Below are 18087 nucleotides of genomic sequence, written 5' to 3' on the forward strand. Positions count from 1 at the left end.
TACGTACGAAACGTGAATACACAGTGCGGGCCTAGTATAACATAGGCATACAAAATGGCTATGGTTAAACACCATGCCCTGTTCATTACATGTAATGTAAATCAGCATAAAACAAAATAAGTTGTCAGACAGAACCCATATTTAAATCCCTTATGGAAAATCTTGGACAACATTTCTGAACCTCAAGGTGAGCATCGCTGTTCACATCTCAATCACTGCATGCCATTTTTCTTTGGGGCAATTTCTATTTTTGAGTTTACACAATTACCACCGCTCCCCAATTAGAGATTGATCAAATTTTTAATATTAATAAATGCCTGAGGGTACACCCTTATTCCTTCTTTCAAGTAGGCCAAGCTTGTACTATTGACAATACACTTGCCACGACTTCCTTAACAGAAAGCATAAAGAAAATCTTAAGATCAACATCTGTGCTGATGCCCATAGCCATCCTAAAACACCTGTTCAGGGAGACTCTTCCAAATCCTTGACCTGTGGCTCTAACCCTTCTCCTCCACCCTGTAGGGTGTAGGTGAACTGTAAGAGAAGCCACAGAAGTGGCCTGCCTATTGGAACTAGTGAACCCCCTAAGCCTACAACAGGGGGTACAACCAAAATCAAATGATGTGTGATTTCTTGTGGTATGCTGTTAGAAGGTGGTTCTGACACTATGGGCCGGCCGGATTTTTTGCTTTTTTGAGCACCTAATTGTTGAGCTTTTACTGTGGGGGAGCCTCATAAGTTGGAACTCACCCACAGTGAACTCAGGATGTAAGAGACTGCATGGGGATTTTACTGGTGTTCCCCTGGCTTGACCAGGCCACTGCGCAGCAGCTGGAGTAAGGGACACCGGGCTGGTTACATGCAGACACATGTGTACATGCGTGTGCACACGTGTACGGGCTGCGCAGGGGAGATTCCTAGAGTGCGCAGTCCAGGAGCAGCTACAAAGTGAATGGTGTGGCAGGACTTATGCAGTATTAGGTGGTGATATGGAATAGGCTTTATACGCTGGAAAGAGACATGACATACCAGGGAAAGTCAGTGTGTTTTACTGTGTTTTCACTTCATTATTTCCCTAAGGGAATGTGGGGCCCATGGCTAAATTAACTTCCACAAGGCCTACAGTTTCCAGACATGCACTAAAGTCCATTGTATTGGAGGTGAAAAGAAGTATTCTGCAGAGTCCAAAGTCATATTTGTACTGCTTTTGGGTCATCCAGAACTGTCATATTTCTGTGAGCCAGCCAGGACCAGACCCAGGCTGAGGGCTGACCTCAGCTGGATGGATTGATAACCTTTCTTCCACAAGCAAGGGCCTCCTCTCCCTGAAGAGAAGATGGGAGGGGATGCAGGTTCATCAATTAGCAGCTGTCACTGGGTGCCAGGCACCAGGCTGCACAAGGAGGGAAGGCAGTGTGGGGGATGAGGCTTCAGACATGTGGCCAGAAACCCTGGACGATGCCATTATTGAACAAGCTCAGAGGCTGGACAAGAAGGAGGGAGCCGGGGCAGGGACGTGATGTGTAGCTGTTTGATAGGACCAACAGAGAATTCCTGCCAGCCCCCTACTCAACTTTTAAAAAAGTGCTTGCATAGGAAGAGAAGGGCTCTCTGGGGTGTGCTCGTCTGAGGCTGAAGGTGCTGGAGCCTGGCGCAATGGGCAGTTGGAAGGAGAGACCCCCTGACTGCCCCCAGGACCCTATCAGCACCAGAAGAAGGGCCCAGGACTGATGCACAGAAGCAGGGGCCTCTGCGCAGGGAGAACAGAGTCCCAGAAGGAGAGCCTGGCGAGAGGCTGGCGCAGGGAGCCAGTGAGGGCAGCACCCTGCTGAATCAGAGACCCTGAGGGAAGAGGAGAGTGTTCCCAGTGGCGGGGGCTGGTAAAGAGGAGCATGAAGTGCCCCATAATGCCTCGCCAGGAATTTGGAAATCTGCTGTTTTGGTGCTTTGTGGCCCCCAGAGGAGAGGGGTCACCCTCACTTGTGAAAAGGTGCTGGGGGAGCCGCTGGAGAGGCCCAGTCTTCCCCCCCACAGCACGAAGAAGTCTGCCATTTTGGTGCCCAGAGGAGGGGGTCACCCTCACGTGTGAAAAGGGGTGCAGGGGGGCTGCAGGAGCCCCGCAGTCTCCCCCAGCATAAAGCAGAACAGTCCACCCCTAAGTTTCACGGGGCATCTGAAAGAATAACCCCTTCAGGACTCAGCCAGCCTTTAACACCTTCTAGGCTGGAACTTATGTTCTACAGCTGAGGGTGTACTATGAAGTGCATCACGGATTGAAGGGCTGAGTTGGGGGATGTCTGGAGAAGGGCATCCCCTGGAGGTGAAGTGGTGTAATTGCACCGAAATGCATTTACTATTGGTTATTTCTTTTTAGGTGGACTGAAAGTCACATGTGTAAAGTGAAGTACCTGTGTAAGGTGATGTTAAGCTAAATGGAGTTATGTGTCTGGACCTTCCTGCTAGGGGGTCTGGCTGTATTTACGTAATCTCATGCTTTTACCTGGGATTCCTTTTAAAGTGTAGAGGCACACTGCAGGAGAAGTGTAGTTGCCAGGAGTACTTCTTTTGAAGGGACTGTAAGTCAAATGTGTAAGGAGATGTCATAAGCCAAGTGGGGCTATGTTGCCAGACAGTCCTGCTAGGGTGTCTGGCTGTATATGCGCAATCCTGTGATTTCATCTGTGATGCCCTTAGGGGCTGTAATTGAAATGCATTCAAATGATCAACCAAGGTGATGAGTACTGTCATTCTAAAGTGTGCGTAAACATGGATTCTTGCTGCTGCGCTTAGGTGAAGACCCCAGACTGCTAGCCCTTAAGATATAGAGGTGCATACTTTATGGTCAGTAGGAGATGCTCAGTCAGGGTCATGTGTCACCAAGGCAGGTTTACCTCTTTTTAATGCTTGTTGAGGTAATGGGGTGGGTCGCCACTGGGATGGTGCCAGTGCGCAGGGCCCTCGCTCCAGGTTATGTTTAACTAACTGCATTGAGGGCAAGTTGATGTGCATACATGGGAGTGGTGGTACTAGACCCCACCCCCCCCTGCGGGAGGGGTGGAGATGTTATGCAATGTCACAAAGTAATTCCAACAGCTTATGTATATTTGTAAATTGGTGCATAGTATTGAGTGGTGTGTGTGTTTAATAAATGTACTCTTACTTTTATAAAGCAAAGTACAGACTGGACAATCAATTATTGAGTGTTATTTTTGTGCACCTGCAAATGGCGATTACTAGCCCATACCACCTCCCTTGAGTAAGCCTCAGACTGCTCTGCAACGCTACCCTCTGAGAGTCAGGCGCTACAATTGGGTGTTTGGTTCCCAGTGAAGGACAAATGTAGTCATGTTATTTGTGCAGGCCTCACAGATGCTGCCTCGTTTTCCAACATTGGTGTCTAGCGGCGGGAAACATAGTATCCCATTCTGGTGTGCATTTATAGCATTTGATAAGTCCAGTTTTGCCACACATTACCTATGCAGCAATGAGCAAATGGAAGAGCGCAAGGCTCTGAGAAAGGTTCAACGTTTTGGTTATGTGAACTAAATGTATGGGAAAGGAAAGCCCTGCACCCATATGTGTCATGTGAAGTTATTATGGTTTAAATGTAAGCTGTATTGATATGACCATGCTATGTTGATTATAATGTGCTAGCGGGATGGTGCTTTCCAGGAAATGATTGCATACAAATGTTCTGAGCCATATTGTACACATTTGAACCCTAACACTACATACACTACACCTGCATGAGGAGGGTGTCTCCTCAAGAGATAGGGACAGCAACTGATACCTACATCACAGGTGGGGGTGTAGGGGTGGATTGACCTTCAAGGGGGACAGGAGAAGTAGGGGTCCTGGGAGGTTCCCGCACTTTTTAAGGGCAGGGAGGGTTTCCTAAGGAGGGGCCCCAGATATCCTTCCCCCACTGGAAGTTTCTTGCTAATGGCGCAGGCCAAAACCACTGGAAGGGTGGGACAGGAGGTTTCTTTACCCCGTGTAGTAGCGCCCCAGGGGTTCCCATGGTGGGGGACCCCAAGAAACTTTTCCCACTGTGGGACGAGGGTGTGGTAGAGTTGAGTGTCCGGCAGGTCCCCCAGGTTAACTGGTGGGGAGGTGAGCAACCCAGGGGTGGCCCCTGGTAGTGGGTGGCTCCCAAGGAGGGTAGTTCTTGAGTGATGGTGTGTAGTGGTAGACCCTAGGTACCCTAGGTGGGCTAGGTAACTGACCCAGTGGAGATCTGAGTGGGGGCAATGAGCTTCCTATTTTCCAGGGGAAGGGTTAGTGGTGGACCCTGAGGTGTCGGGGTCGGGTGGCTGGTGACCAGTCAGGTAGGCCCTGTGGGTCTTGAACCCCAGGACCAGGAGCATGGGGGTGTTCCTTAGCCAAGGCAGGAGGTGGACTTCTGCAAGGTAGTACCACCCTGGACACAGGTGGGACCCAGCTTAAGTGAAGGGACCCTGTGTTTCCCCAAAGGGGTGGTGCAGGCCTAGCCGGGATCTGTAGGGTCCCTGGCTGATGGAGGTAGTACCACCCTGAACACAGGTGGGGCCTATCTTAAGTGAAGGGACCCTGTGTTTTTCGAAGGGGTGGTGCAGGCCTAGCCAGGATCTTTAGGGTCCCTGGCTGAGAGTGGTAGTACTACCCTGAAGGCAGGTGGAGCCTATCTTAAGTGAAGGGACCCTGCTCTTCATAAGGGGTGGTGCAGGCCATCCAGGGACCATGTAGGTCCCTGGGCGGTCTCCCAAGGCGCTGCAGGGAGAACGGGGAGAGCCATGAGAGGTGGGCCTGGGTCTAGCTAACTCGGGACCCACAGGCTCTCTAAGGGTACTCCGGGAGGAGAGCGCACCTCTCGGAGGGAAGGGTACATAGGCCCTGTTCTCGCAGCGGAGAACAAGGAAGGGGTCTAGGTTCCCGGGGTAGTTTCCGGGTGGAGCTACTGACGGGGGGAATGAGCTGTAGGATGTCTGATGAGGCACCCTCAGTGTTCCTCCCTGGCACTGCCAGTGTGGTGGTGAGGCCGGTCTGAGGTCCTATCAGGGAGCCAGGCCAGTGGCCAAAGGGTGCTTTTCTGTGTGGGGAAGCACAAGTGGCTGTGCTTTCTTTAGGGAAGACAGTCATCCCGAAAGGGTGGTGGCAGCAGATTGACCTCAGTGGCAGGCTGAGGGTGAGGGTCCAGAGAGATTGCATCTTTTGGGTGCAAGGACCAAACGGAGAGAGGGTACTGGTTGGAACAAACTCTGGAAGGGAGACCAGCTAGTGACCCAGGGGATGGGATTTAGACCTATCCCAGAAGACCGCATCGGTGCTGAGGCACTGGACCCTTGTCCAGAGAAGTGGTAGGCATAGTGTTGCATGCCCAAGGGCAAAGGTGAGCATAGTTAGGCTGAGTCCATGTAGACCATGAGTGACCTAGAGGTATCTAACCTAGAGCCCGGAGGGTTCTTAGGGTAGTCTGGGATCCCTGTCATGGGTGGAGATTTCATGGATGGGAGGAGTAGGTGGTCTAAGCGGATAACTGGTCAGTAAGGGGGGTCTGGTCAGAACCCCTTATAACTAGTTATCGCTGACTACGGGAAGTGTACCCATGTAGAGTGGCTACTTCTTCCCTGTAGGAATCAGCTGGGCGCGGCGTGTGTTAGAAGGTGGTTCTGACACTATGGGCCGGCCGGATTTTTTGCTTTTTTGAGCACCTAATTGTTGAGCTTTTACTGTGGGGGAGCCTCATAAGTTGGAACTCACCCACAGTGAACTCAGGATGTAAGAGACTGCATGGGGATTTTACTGGTGTTCCCCTGGCTTGACCAGGCCACTGCGCAGCAGCTGGAGTAAGGGACACCGGGCTGGTTACATGCAGACACATGTGTACATGCGTGTGCACACGTGTACGGGCTGCGCAGGGGAGATTCCTAGAGTGCGCAGTCCAGGAGCAGCTACAAAGTGAATGGTGTGGCAGGACTTATGCAGTATTAGGTGGTGATATGGAATAGGCTTTATACGCTGGAAAGAGACATGACATACCAGGGAAAGTCAGTGTGTTTTACTGTGTTTTCACTTCATTATTTCCCTAAGGGAATGTGGGGCCCATGGCTAAATTAACTTCCACAAGGCCTACAGTTTCCAGACATGCACTAAAGTCCATTGTATTGGAGGTGAAAAGAAGTATTCTGCAGAGTCCAAAGTCATATTTGTACTGCTTTTGGGTCATCCAGAACTGTCATATTTCTGTGAGCCAGCCAGGACCAGACCCAGGCTGAGGGCTGACCTCAGCTGGATGGATTGATAACCTTTCTTCCACAAGCAAGGGCCTCCTCTCCCTGAAGAGAAGATGGGAGGGGATGCAGGTTCATCAATTAGCAGCTGTCACTGGGTGCCAGGCACCAGGCTGCACAAGGAGGGAAGGCAGCTTGGGGGATGAGGCTTCAGACATGTGGCCAGAAACCCTGGACGATGCCATTATTGAACAAGCTCAGAGGCTGGACAAGAAGGAGGGAGCCGGGGCAGGGACGTGATGTGTAGCTGTTTGATAGGACCAACAGAGAATTCCTGCCAGCCCCCTACTCAACTTTTAAAAAAGTGCTTGCATAGAAAGAGAAGGGCTCTCTGGGGTGTGCTCGGCTGAGGCTGAAGGTGCTGGAGCCTGGCGCAATGGGCAGTTGGAAGGAGAGACCCCCTGACTGCCCCCAGGACCCTATCAGCACCAGAAGAAGGGCCCAGGACTGATGCACAGAAGCAGGGGCCTCTGCGCAGGGAGAACAGAGTCCCAGAAGGAGAGCCTGGCGAGAGGCTGGCGCAGGGAGCCAGTGAGGACAGCACCCTGCTGAATCAGAGACCCTGAGGGAAGAGGAGAGTGTTCCCAGTGGCGGGGGCTGGTAAAGAGGAGCATGAAGTGCCCCATAATGCCTCGCCAGGAATTTGGAAATCTGCTGTTTTGGTGCTTTGTGGCCCCCAGAGGAGAGGGGTCACCCTCACTTGTGAAAAGGTGCTGGGGGAGCCGCTGGAGAGGCCCAGTCTTCCCCCCCACAGCACGAAGAAGTCTGCCATTTTGGTGCCCAGAGGAGGGGGTCACCCTCACGTGTGAAAAGGGGTGCAGGGGGGCTGCAGGAGCCCCGCAGTCTCCCCCAGCATAAAGAAGAACAGTCCACCCCTAAGTTTCACGGGGCATCTGAAAGAATAACCCCTTCAGGACTCAGCCAGCCTTTAACACCTTCTAGGCTGGAACTTATGTTCTACAGCTGAGGGTGTACTATGAAGTGCATCACGGATTGAAGGGCTGAGTTGGGGGATGTCTGGAGAAGGGCATCCCCTGGAGGTGAAGTGGTGTAATTGCACCGAAATGCATTTACTATCGGTTATTTCTTTTTAGGTGGACTGAAAGTCACATGTGTAAAGTGAAGTATATGTGTAAGGTGATGTTAAGCTAAATGGAGTTATGTTGCTGGACCTTCCTGCTAGGGGGTCTGGCTGTATTTACGTAATCCCATGTTTTTACCTGTGATTCCTTTTAAAGTGAGAAGGAGAAGTGTAGTTGCCAGGAGTACTTCTTTTGAAGGGACTGTAAGTCGCATGTGTAAGGAGATGTCATAAGCCAAGTGGGGCTATGTTGCCAGACAGTCCTGCTAGGGTGTCTGGCTGTATATGCGCAATCCTGTGATTTCATCTGTGATGCCTTTAGAGGCTGTAATTGCAATGCATTCAAATGATCAACCAAGGTGATGAGTACTGTCATTCTAAAGTGTGCGTAAACATGGATTCTTGCTGCTGCGCTTAGGTGAAGACCCCAGACTGCTAGCCCTTAAGATATAGAGGTGCATACTTTATGGTCAGTAGGAGATGCTCAGTCAGGGTCATGTGTCACCAAGGCAGGTTTACCTCTTTTTAATGCTTGTTGAGGTAATGGGGTGGGTCGCCACTGGGATGGTGCCAGTGCGCAGGGCCCTCGCTCCAGGTTATGTTCAACTAACTGCATTGAGGGCAAGTTGATGTGCATACATGGGAGTGGTGGTACTAGACCCCACCCCCCCCTGCGGGAGGGGTGGAGATGTTATGCAATGTCACAAAGTAATTCCAACAGCTTATGTATATTTGTAAATTGGTGCATAGTATTGAGTGGTGTGTGTGTTTAATAAATGTACTCTTACTTTTGTAAAGCAAAGTACAGACTGGACAATCAATTATTGAGTGTTATTTTTGTGCACCTGCAAATGGCGATTACTAGCCCATACCACCTCCCTTGAGTAAGCCTCAGACTGCTCTGCAACGCTACCCTCTGAGAGTCAGGCGCTACAATTGGGTGTTTGGTTCCCAGTGAAGGACAAATGTAGTCATGTTATTTGTGCAGGCCTCACAGATGCTGCCTCGTTTTCCAACATATGCAATGATAATACACTTTAATAATCCCAATAGCAACACTCTAAATGATTTCAGGGTTGATGTGCACAATAGGGACTGTCTGAGTCTTCACAAGACAAAGGACATATTTGTAAGTCCTAGTACCAATCAATAAAACCTTCACAAGTCAAGAATTAAAGTTAAAACCATGAGGGTTTATTCAAGTTAAGATTTTTATGGAAGGCATCAAAATTGTTAGTTAATGAGTGTCAAATTAGCATTTATAATTGCCAAAATCAAATAATGCAAGAGGATCTACATAAGGTCTGCCTCCAAAGTAAGCAAACAGCCAGAACCAAAGTATAATTCAGCAAAAAGACTGACATACTGTCTGCCTAAAGAGAATGTGCAAAAAGCTAAATCAGATGACACACTAGCGCGGACTCTGCTCAGTAAACAACTGCATAAAGCTCTTGCACATATTCCCAAAACATCGGGCACGATTCACAAAGGGCTTCCGCACTCGTGGCAGGGGGCCCACACTTGTGGCGGGGGCCCTGCACTCGTGGCAAGACCTCCGCAATGAGTAACTTTAGTGCGGAGGTCCTGCCAGGAATGCAGGGCCCCCGCCACGACTGCAGGGGCCCTTTGTGAATTGGGCCCTACATCTTTTATAGGGTTTTAGGCAGAAAAGGCACATGCTTGACATGGTGTGAAAATACTGAATAGGGCTGGATCAACAAAGATACATGTGAATTAACCAGTGACTGTTCGGAAGCACAAGATGCCTCAAATGAATTAGATCTATTAAACACCTACTTTGCTGCTTAATAATGTTTATTTGCAAAATGAAAGACGTCAGTGCGCTTATATATCTTAACAAACAATTATTTGTTCAGAGCATGAATGGCTCTCTCATTCGATCCTAGGCAAAGGGCCTTGAATACGACAACAACTGGAACATCCATAACATGGCTTCCTTGTGCGGAGGCAAATTAATACAACTGTATTACATCCAGAAACAGACACTGTGATGGGAGCTTCTATTTTGCTTATTTTTCTGAAATGGGAAAGTACACAGAGACTTGCATGTGGACAGGCGTGTTCACGTTAAATAAAAATGCACATCTCTTCCTGCAAAACATGAATGGATGTCAAGGCAAGCTGGTTGCTGTCTTGTCATGTCCACTGCAGGGTAACCTAAACACGCCTGAACTAGGCATTCATTTATTAATAGTAGTATTCTTTATTCGGTTTGTACAACAACCATAATGCACATATAAATACAATAAAACATATAATGTTAACAACAGTCTTACACCAACCAAGTGTCTACCTCGCCAAGAGTATGACCATGACCTTTCAATCATTTGACCCCCATCCCTGGACATCAACTACAGGAGACTGTAAAAGAACTGGTCATTTCTGGTGCTGTGAAAAACGACATGGTACACGCTACCGGCAACTGCACTGGCCAGATGTTGCCTGTGGGAGGAGAGAACAGAGATGCTGGGGTGCCTGCAGAAACAGAGGCCACGATAGCCTCTTCTACTCTACAACGCAGCTCGCCAGGCTCAGATTCCGCGAAACTACAAATGCTGCCATTATGTGGGGACATACTTTCCTCACAGGAAGTGACGTACATCAGTGCATCACGCGCCTCCACCTACCCTAAACATGCTATAGTACAGAGCACACCCTTCATACACTTTTAAGTAATTCTCTTCCTATTTACAAGCAACCTGTGAGTGAGTAAGGTGGTGTAATGAGGTGAGACGTGAGGGGGACTAGTTTTTTTCTTGTTATCCCTATAACCAACATCATTTTGTAGACTCATTATAGACTTAGCCAGCGGAGTATGAAAACATTGATAGACACAAGTTGCACATTCCATACTTTGTTTTAAACACCAGAGGTCACAATTTGAAGCATTGCTCCTGGCTCCCATCTTTTGCAAAAGACATGGCTTTTAGGAAACATTTCCTACAACAGCGACTCTGAGTTGCCCCTCCAGGCTTTCAAACTACAGAATAAGAAGACTTCAGTGCTTACCATTTGCCGGTGGCTGGGGAAGAACGACTGGTCCACCAGCGGGAACTTCTCTGGACCCAAGGTCTGGAGGATTTTAATGAGCTGGGAGAACTGGAGAAGATGAAAAAAAGGAAAGAAGGTCACAATGGATCTCAAACAGGACAACAGATGTGAAATTTAAGCCACATCTGGCCACATCCACAGTGATTGCGCCTGAGGCGGTGCACCAGAACATCTGCAGTTGCGGTGGCAAGAGAGTGAGACGCATTATTCTATGTCAACTGTGAATCCTTCTATCAATGCTAAGTCTTGTAAAGCGCTCGGATACCCTCGGGTCTTGCCAGCGCTATATAAAACTCAAATAAATAAATAAATGCATAAAATAAAATAAAATGGTACATGATGGTTTGAATAGGGAGAGAAGGACACAAAGTACACTACGTGTGTGTATTAGATACACCAAGAAAATTCTCAATTTAATGTTTTCCTGTGTGTAGTAAAGTATATGAGCATATTTAACAGAGGAATGATTCTAAATTTCATCTGCAACTCACAATAACACATATGTACATATGCTCGCTATGTAAAAAGAAACTTTGAACGTATGCTATATAGATGTTTAAAAATAAATGTATGGTTTTACATCAATAGAGATGATTAATATTCACTAAGAAATCATGGTCCTCCTTCTCATTACAACAATAAATACTGCAGACATCATACTGACCATGTACTGGCCCCTCGCTTTGGATAGCATAAATCTTCAAATACAGCTGCATTTTTAGATCCCAGGCCATGCCCCTTTCTTATCAACAAGCAGCAGCCAAAACATCTCTACTCTTCTTTCATCTGATCTCGGGGGCATTTTGAAATACAATTAGCAGTGTGATTAGATATCCATGTCCAAGTTTGACTGATAAAACCTCTTAAACAGCACCCCTCTTGGAGTGGCATGAGTATTAGGCATTGTTGAAATGTTCATTCTGCCAGTGAAATTCGCTTGATTCCCTAATTTCAAGTAATGCTAAATTTGCAAACCATCCAGAAATGTGTATTAGCACATTGCATGTGTGGGGCACGTTGGTGTAAAATAGGTCTGGCCAAGAGACATTTTCTGCTCTAACCACTCTCCTGCTGGGGTCTCACAACAGTTTTTGAAAGTGAAGTACACGCTTTTGTAAAAGAGTAGTATTATATTTGCACATATTTCATTCTAAAAATGTAATTTGACAAATCATTTAGCAATTTTCCTAAATTTCATGGAAATAGACATGATTTTGATTTGAACACCCCTAATAAGGATTACAGGCCTTAATTCTCGTCTTTGGATTTTTTTAAAACTTCTCCTTAGTCACCCTTTGGTGACGGCACATGTACCAGTCATCTCTTGCTAAATAAACCACCACATTCGCAATGTGGATTTACATTTGATTTCTGCATTGAGCTTTATGCTTTCTTCCTCTAGCTAAAGGGAGGGGTGGGCCTCATTTAAGAATCCATACAAGCTAACAAACTAGTGTGACTGTGGTATGCTGTCAGAGATCAAGTACTATTTACTCCACAGATTAGAAGTATTTCCACGTTGCCCTGCCTTTTTCACTCAGGGTTCTTTTACATCCAAATATATGGAAGTCCAGAGATTGGGGCAGGTCAGAATCTAAGACTTCGCCGATATTTGTGACTCAGGAGCTACACCGAGGAGGAGAAACGAAAGTTGTGTTTGGGAGAGACTCTACTCCCTTCCTCATCCAAAGCCTCTTGCGCTCTTCTCTGATGCGTAGTCACGCCCCTTCAGGAAGGTCCTTCCCGATTTGCTGGTTGGGTTCCGTCTCCCCTACTCTTTCACGGCTCCAATGATGGATTTGTTTCTCTTTTCCCACCCTTCTGATTCCCTTCCCCTTTAAATGGCTCGCTCTCCTGATGCATCTGGAAACTGATGCTCCTTGAAGGCCGCTGTAAAAATGGCAGCCAACTCTCGCCCTCTCGCTCTTTTACTCACTATTTCTCTCCCATGACTTCCTCCTCCTATCCCTACCTGGTCAACTCAAGATTCATGTGGCGGGGAACGCTGTCTCGAAGACTTTCCGAGTCGAACGGATGCACTTGAGAGCCATAGGGATGATTCCCATACCGACAACTGCTTATGGGAAAGAGGCCACAGAGGCACCCTGTGCTAGGGACTACTGGTGCGCCTCCTCTTGCTTGTGGTGTCAACCTGGAGCACAGCGGTCTCTGTCCTGACTGGCGCCAGGGTGCTGTTGGACCTCCCTGACCCCGTCAGTAAGTGGTGGAGGCAGCTCCTCCTAATATCCCTGTGCCATATCGCGTTCCATAGTTTGTCACAGCGACTATTTATGATTATTGAAAAAGCGTATAGGCATATATCGTTGTTAAATGCTGAGGTCATATTACTTGCCAAAGTGTTGGCAACTCGGTTGAAGCGGGTGATAACGTCCCTGATCCATCCTGACCAGTCAATCTTCATGCCAAACAGAAGAATGAGGCTTAACCTCCACTGACAGTAGGGGGTATTGAGATGCATCGGGGACTGCAAGGAAACAAACACTGGTGATGTAATTGGACGCCGCAATGGCCTACATGTTTGCAGTCCTGGATAGATTGGGCCTTGGTCCACATTATAAGAAATGGATCAGGCTTCTGTATATCCGCCAGCTGGCCAGTGTCAGGGTTAATGGAGCACAATCGAATATATTTGGACTGAGGAAGGGCACCAGGCAAGGCTGGTCACTACTGCCCATGATTTTTACTTTGGTTATAGAGGCCCTCGTGCCATGATCTGCTGATCAGAGTATTGAGGTGGGACAATGCCTGGGAAGATAGAATATCTCTGTATAAAAATGAAGGACTGCTTTACGTGGCAGACCTTGAACGAACGATGTCTAGAATAAAGCAAATTTTGCGAAACTTAAGCAAATACTTGTGCTATACCATAAACTGGCATAACTCCCAAATATACCCACTTATGGGCAGAATACCAAAACTGCCGGCCGACTGCGGCATGCCAATAGTGGTGGAAGAGTTTAGATATATGGGCATATACGTTACAAAAGACCCGAGCTATTCCGTGAATGAAAAATGGGGTAAAAGAATGGACCGCTTGGGAATCATATCGAAGATTATAACTCCTGGTTAAATGTTCTACACTACTGTGTGGCTCACCCAGAGGTACCCATTTATGCGGGTGGATTGCTGACACGCCACATGTGGGATTCACTGCTGCTGATGGTGGAATGTTGGGTTCTTCTGTTTACACAAAAACTGTTATAAAGATTTTAAATTAAAAAAAGCTTATTGTCAAATATTTGTATTCTAATGATTTCTACCAGAGTGGCCATCATAAGGCCCAAAGTTTTCCTGGAAAGGGTGTTTTACTCTCATCCAAATTATATTAACCGTGCCGCTGTCCTGAACATGGAAATGAGAATTAACTTTACTTCATCTTCTTTCTGAGAGGAAAAAGCTTAAACACCCCCCCCTAATTTCTCAGTGAACCAATTCCACCCAGCTATTAATGATACTGGAGTTTTTTGCTTCGTGCAATTCAATCCAATCAAGATTATGATCCAATGGCTCTTTGGACTTTGAACCACTGTTTTGTTTTGTGAAGCGTTGTCTAGGGCGCTCTTGGGATGTGCGGATCATTAAGCTGTTTCGCTGATTGCAATCTGCTTTACATTTAGTTGCCTGGGAAACACTATGGGAGAAACAGAGAGATAAGGGGATCCTTAAAGGTTTATTGACCACAATATGGACATTGCATAAAAAAATTAGGTCCAGGTAAGAAGTGATCCCAGGGGGATACTGCCCCATTTTATTAAGGGGTTCAATGGTTTAAAGCGGGGAGTGTGATGGCCCCCGACTTTCTTCAGCCTGTACCTTGCTGATGTTCCTACACCCTTCAAATACCCCTGCCCCTCCCCTAAAAATGCCTCTCGAAATATTGCTTTACTTCTTTATCCTGAGTGTTTAATAATTATAGATTAGTGTTAGGTAGGCCTACAGAGAAAATTAAATGTTTTAAAACAATATTTTTGCAGGAGAGGTTGGTAATCAATACGGAAAAAAGGATAAAAGAAAAGGTTTGACCCTTGCAAAAAAAGAAAGAAGAAAAAAAAAAGTATCCTGCTGGTCGGGAAGGAAGAAATTAGAACAAGATGCCTCTTATAAATAACTAGGATTAATGTTTTCTTTTAACTTGTCTTGGGATGCCCATTGCTCTTCATGATTTTAATTAAACTAAATAATTCGCATTTGCTCGAAAGAGATTTGATTAAAAGAAAAACACACGGGGGGAGCTCTTCCACTCCACTGATTAGAACTTTGAATGGAAAAATATCCCTCGGGCTCTCGGAATTGTTTGCATTGGATACAGATAGAAACGAAACAACCTGGAAAGTTACCGCTTGAGAAAATTATTTCAATTGCCTTCTAACTCAACTATCCAGTCATTAGGAAAAGAACTACACTTTGTAGAGTGGAAACTAATGATTAGAGCTCGCAGCAAGAAGAACCAAAGTCTCGCGTTCATGCTGGCAGGCCTTATTTGGGAGGGGGGTGGTGGCGAAGGGAGGCTCATCAGCAGCTCTGAAATTCATAAATCCAGTTGGAGAGAAGGCAGTTGCAGATACTACTTTGGGACCAAACTGGGGGCAGTGAAATGGTCAGGGGGGAGGGATAACTGGGTGAAAGGCTTCCCCCGTCCACTGGAAGGTTTCTTTTGATGTTTAGGCTGGGGTGTTCCCTCTTGCATCCATGACCGTGAATTGAACCGCTCAAATGAACAGCATCTGTTGCCTTTTTTAGGTCGAGCCTATTCGATGCTTGCACTTTTAGGCGATCTGTTGTAGGTACTTTGTGAGGTCTGACTCCTCCCACGCTTTGGATTGGCTTTTGTGTGTGTCCTTAAAAAATCATAGCCTGCAAATGGCTAATGGTGGGTGTATGTCTCACCTTTTTTTAAAAAGTTCACTCCCATGGAGTATTGCCGCGGGAGTGAGCAGCGGCGCGCACTGTAGAGGCTGCTGCGGCGGGACGCACGCTTTCCTCCACCAGCTCTGCTCTTCAGGAGTATGTATTTCTGTGGGCGGAACACCAGCGTTCGTTTAGGACTTGTGCCCCGTGTTTGCTTAAAAAAAACTGACATCTAGCCTGACTCTAAAAAAAACTGTTTTGGCAGATGAGAAAATTGAAGCATGGGGTTGTAACGAGATCTGCCGAGGACCACATTGGCTGAGTGGAAAAGTCAAGGCTAGACATTAACGGTCTTGGCTTTATTTCAGAAGCATAAAAGATAGACAATGCTTCCTAGTGAGATATTTAGAGTACCACCGGGCCTTCACAGGCCGTGTTAAATGTATGTAACAGGAGGGCATAGATTGCCATACACTGAAGCTGTCTCATCTCTGAATGCTCTGGTACAGCCCTATTACTGAAGGATGCAGTCTCTGAGAGACTAATGTAACTGACAGTTATATATCCCAGTCTGGAAGAAAACAGTGGCCTGATCTGAAGCTGGTCTCCAATGACCAGGGGCCCAATAGTCTGTCATATTTTAGCTCATGCGTGATACAATTGTACTTGTGTGAACTTTCTTTGCTCACCACGATCTGTTCCTACACTTGGTCTTATTGGATCGCATATAAATTACCCAGACGGACATGAAAGTTCTATTGCAAAAGCCTGCTACTTATTTTATCGAACTTAGCAGGATGAAGGTCTGCGCCTCCCGGGATTCCAGTGCGCGGCCTGTTAGCTGCACAGCTCCTGTGGGCGTGTTAACCCACTGAACTCTTTCACAAATGTTGATGGACTGCATGCTGGCATGTTACTGTGCAATGACTTCTCGCCTCAGGATACCAGACCCTGCCACTGCTTGTTCACAAACAGCAGGTGACTCCAGGCCATCTGAGGATGCGTGAAATGGCGCAGGCTGGGCACCTGCGAGCCCGGGTCAGATCGGCGCTGCAGTGAGTCAAGAGAGGGCCCGGCGCCCATCCATCGAGTTGTGTCACTACCCCACCGTGTCACAGGGCTCCAGGGGCGACGCTCCACAGGCTGCACTGTAGAATTCCTAAAGGCTATATCTGTGAAAGTGTTGTTGCAAAGAGTTATGTTCGGTCTGATTTGTGACCGTAAAGTATTAGTAATATCTGTTGGGATAATGACCCGTGTAAGGCCCCGCAGGTTTCGCACTGGTGCATGTAGGCTTGTCTCACTCTGCCCAGAGTGTTTGTGGTCTCACTGCATTAGAAGTGTTTGCGACCTCACTCCGTTAAGAGCGTTTGCGGCCTCACTGTGTTATTAATCAATCAATCAAGTGGCTTGTAAAGCGCGACTACTCACCCGTAAAGGTCTCAAGGTGCTGGGGGGTGTTAAGTCAGGCGCGTAGCTAGGGGGGGGCGGTGGGGGCGGACCGCCCCAGGCGGCACTATATTTAGGGCGGCCCGCTCAGCACTGGTGGACCGTTGCGGCTGCGGCGGCCTTTATAATTTATTTAGGGACACAGTGTGTCACAAAATAAATGATAAAGTCTGCCGCGGCCGCAACGGCGCGCGCGGCCCAGTTTTGAAGAGTGTACTGTGCAAGCAGCGCGCTGCGCACTGCACGCACCTCACCTACCTGGTTGTAGTGCTGAGTGCGCCAGTGCGTCAGCGCCTGCTGCTGCATTGCAATCCGCACCATGCCGTTGACGCTACATTTTTGCCGGGCCCTCGCGATGAGAGCGTAGCGGTGACGCGTCACGCGCTTCACCACTACGCACTCTTGTGAGGGTTGATCGACGTTTTGCCTGGGTCGCGTCGGAGTCCTGGGCAGCAGGGTCCTGTGCATTGGAGTTCTGAGCGGAAACTGAAGACACTCAGCTGCATCGGCATACTTGCCCTTTTTGGAGGTTCCTGAATCGTGTCTGGGTTCCTGTGTGGCCGGAGGTTCCTGAATTGAGTGGGAGATCCCTGTGCGGCCGCAGGTTCCTGAACAGCGCCGGAGTCCCTTGTATGGCGTTGGTATCGGGTGAGACAATTATATTTGTGCAATCTGCCTTTTTGTTGTTTCCGTCGTTTCCCTTGCTGCACACAATTTGATTTATTTGAAGTCAGGTAGGACCCTGTAGGCAGGTTATCTTGTTGTGCATATTTAGTTCTTTTGCTCACCCGATTCTCTCCGCTCTTCGCTGGCGCCAGTAATTATTTTTTTTTGCTCTTATTTATTGTTTTGGTATTGGGTTATCTTTCTGTTCCTGTGGATTAACAGGCCTTACTGGGGCCCGTTTTTCTTTCGTGTTCTATTTTATTTTACAACCTTCATTATTTCAGAGAGATAAGGGGCACTGGTGGATGGTGGCAGTGAGGGAGTCCAAGGAGGAGGTCATGAGGGGGAGGGGCTATGGGGAGATGAGGGGCACTTGTGGCCAGTGGCGTAGCTAGAGCTTGTGGCGCCCGGGGGGGAGAGGGCATGCACTTCAAAGAGGTCCGAGAGACACGTACTATCGCCGCTAATAGTAACCTTGATCATGCAAGTTACATGCACATACATGACACGGTCCAAGGCTACACAGTTGAATACACCGGTGACTGGCAGTACAAAAGAGAACACACAGTCTGCATGATCTATCTGGGGACTCAGAAAAACCGCATGTGACATCCATCAGAGAGCTGCGTGAACAATTACCTGGTAATCCCATCAACACAATGCAAACATGCACATACA

At 47.8% G+C, this 18087-nt stretch overlaps 1 protein-coding gene across 1 annotated transcript in view; it reads right to left on the bottom strand.

The window, feature by feature from the left end:
- SYN3 (synapsin III) overlaps positions 1-18087 on the bottom strand; it is a 1380627-nt gene that overhangs the window by 728021 nt on the left and 634519 nt on the right. Inside the window, exon 6 of the mRNA XM_085651961.1 lies at positions 10384-10473. Within this exon, the coding sequence (XP_085508087.1) occupies positions 10384-10473 (90 nt within the window). The remainder of the gene's footprint in view (positions 1-10383; positions 10474-18087) is intronic.

The sequence above is a fragment of the Triturus cristatus genome, chromosome 4_1, assembly GCF_964204655.1.
Source record: "Triturus cristatus chromosome 4_1, aTriCri1.1, whole genome shotgun sequence".
Lineage (NCBI taxonomy): Eukaryota > Metazoa > Chordata > Amphibia > Caudata > Salamandridae > Triturus > Triturus cristatus.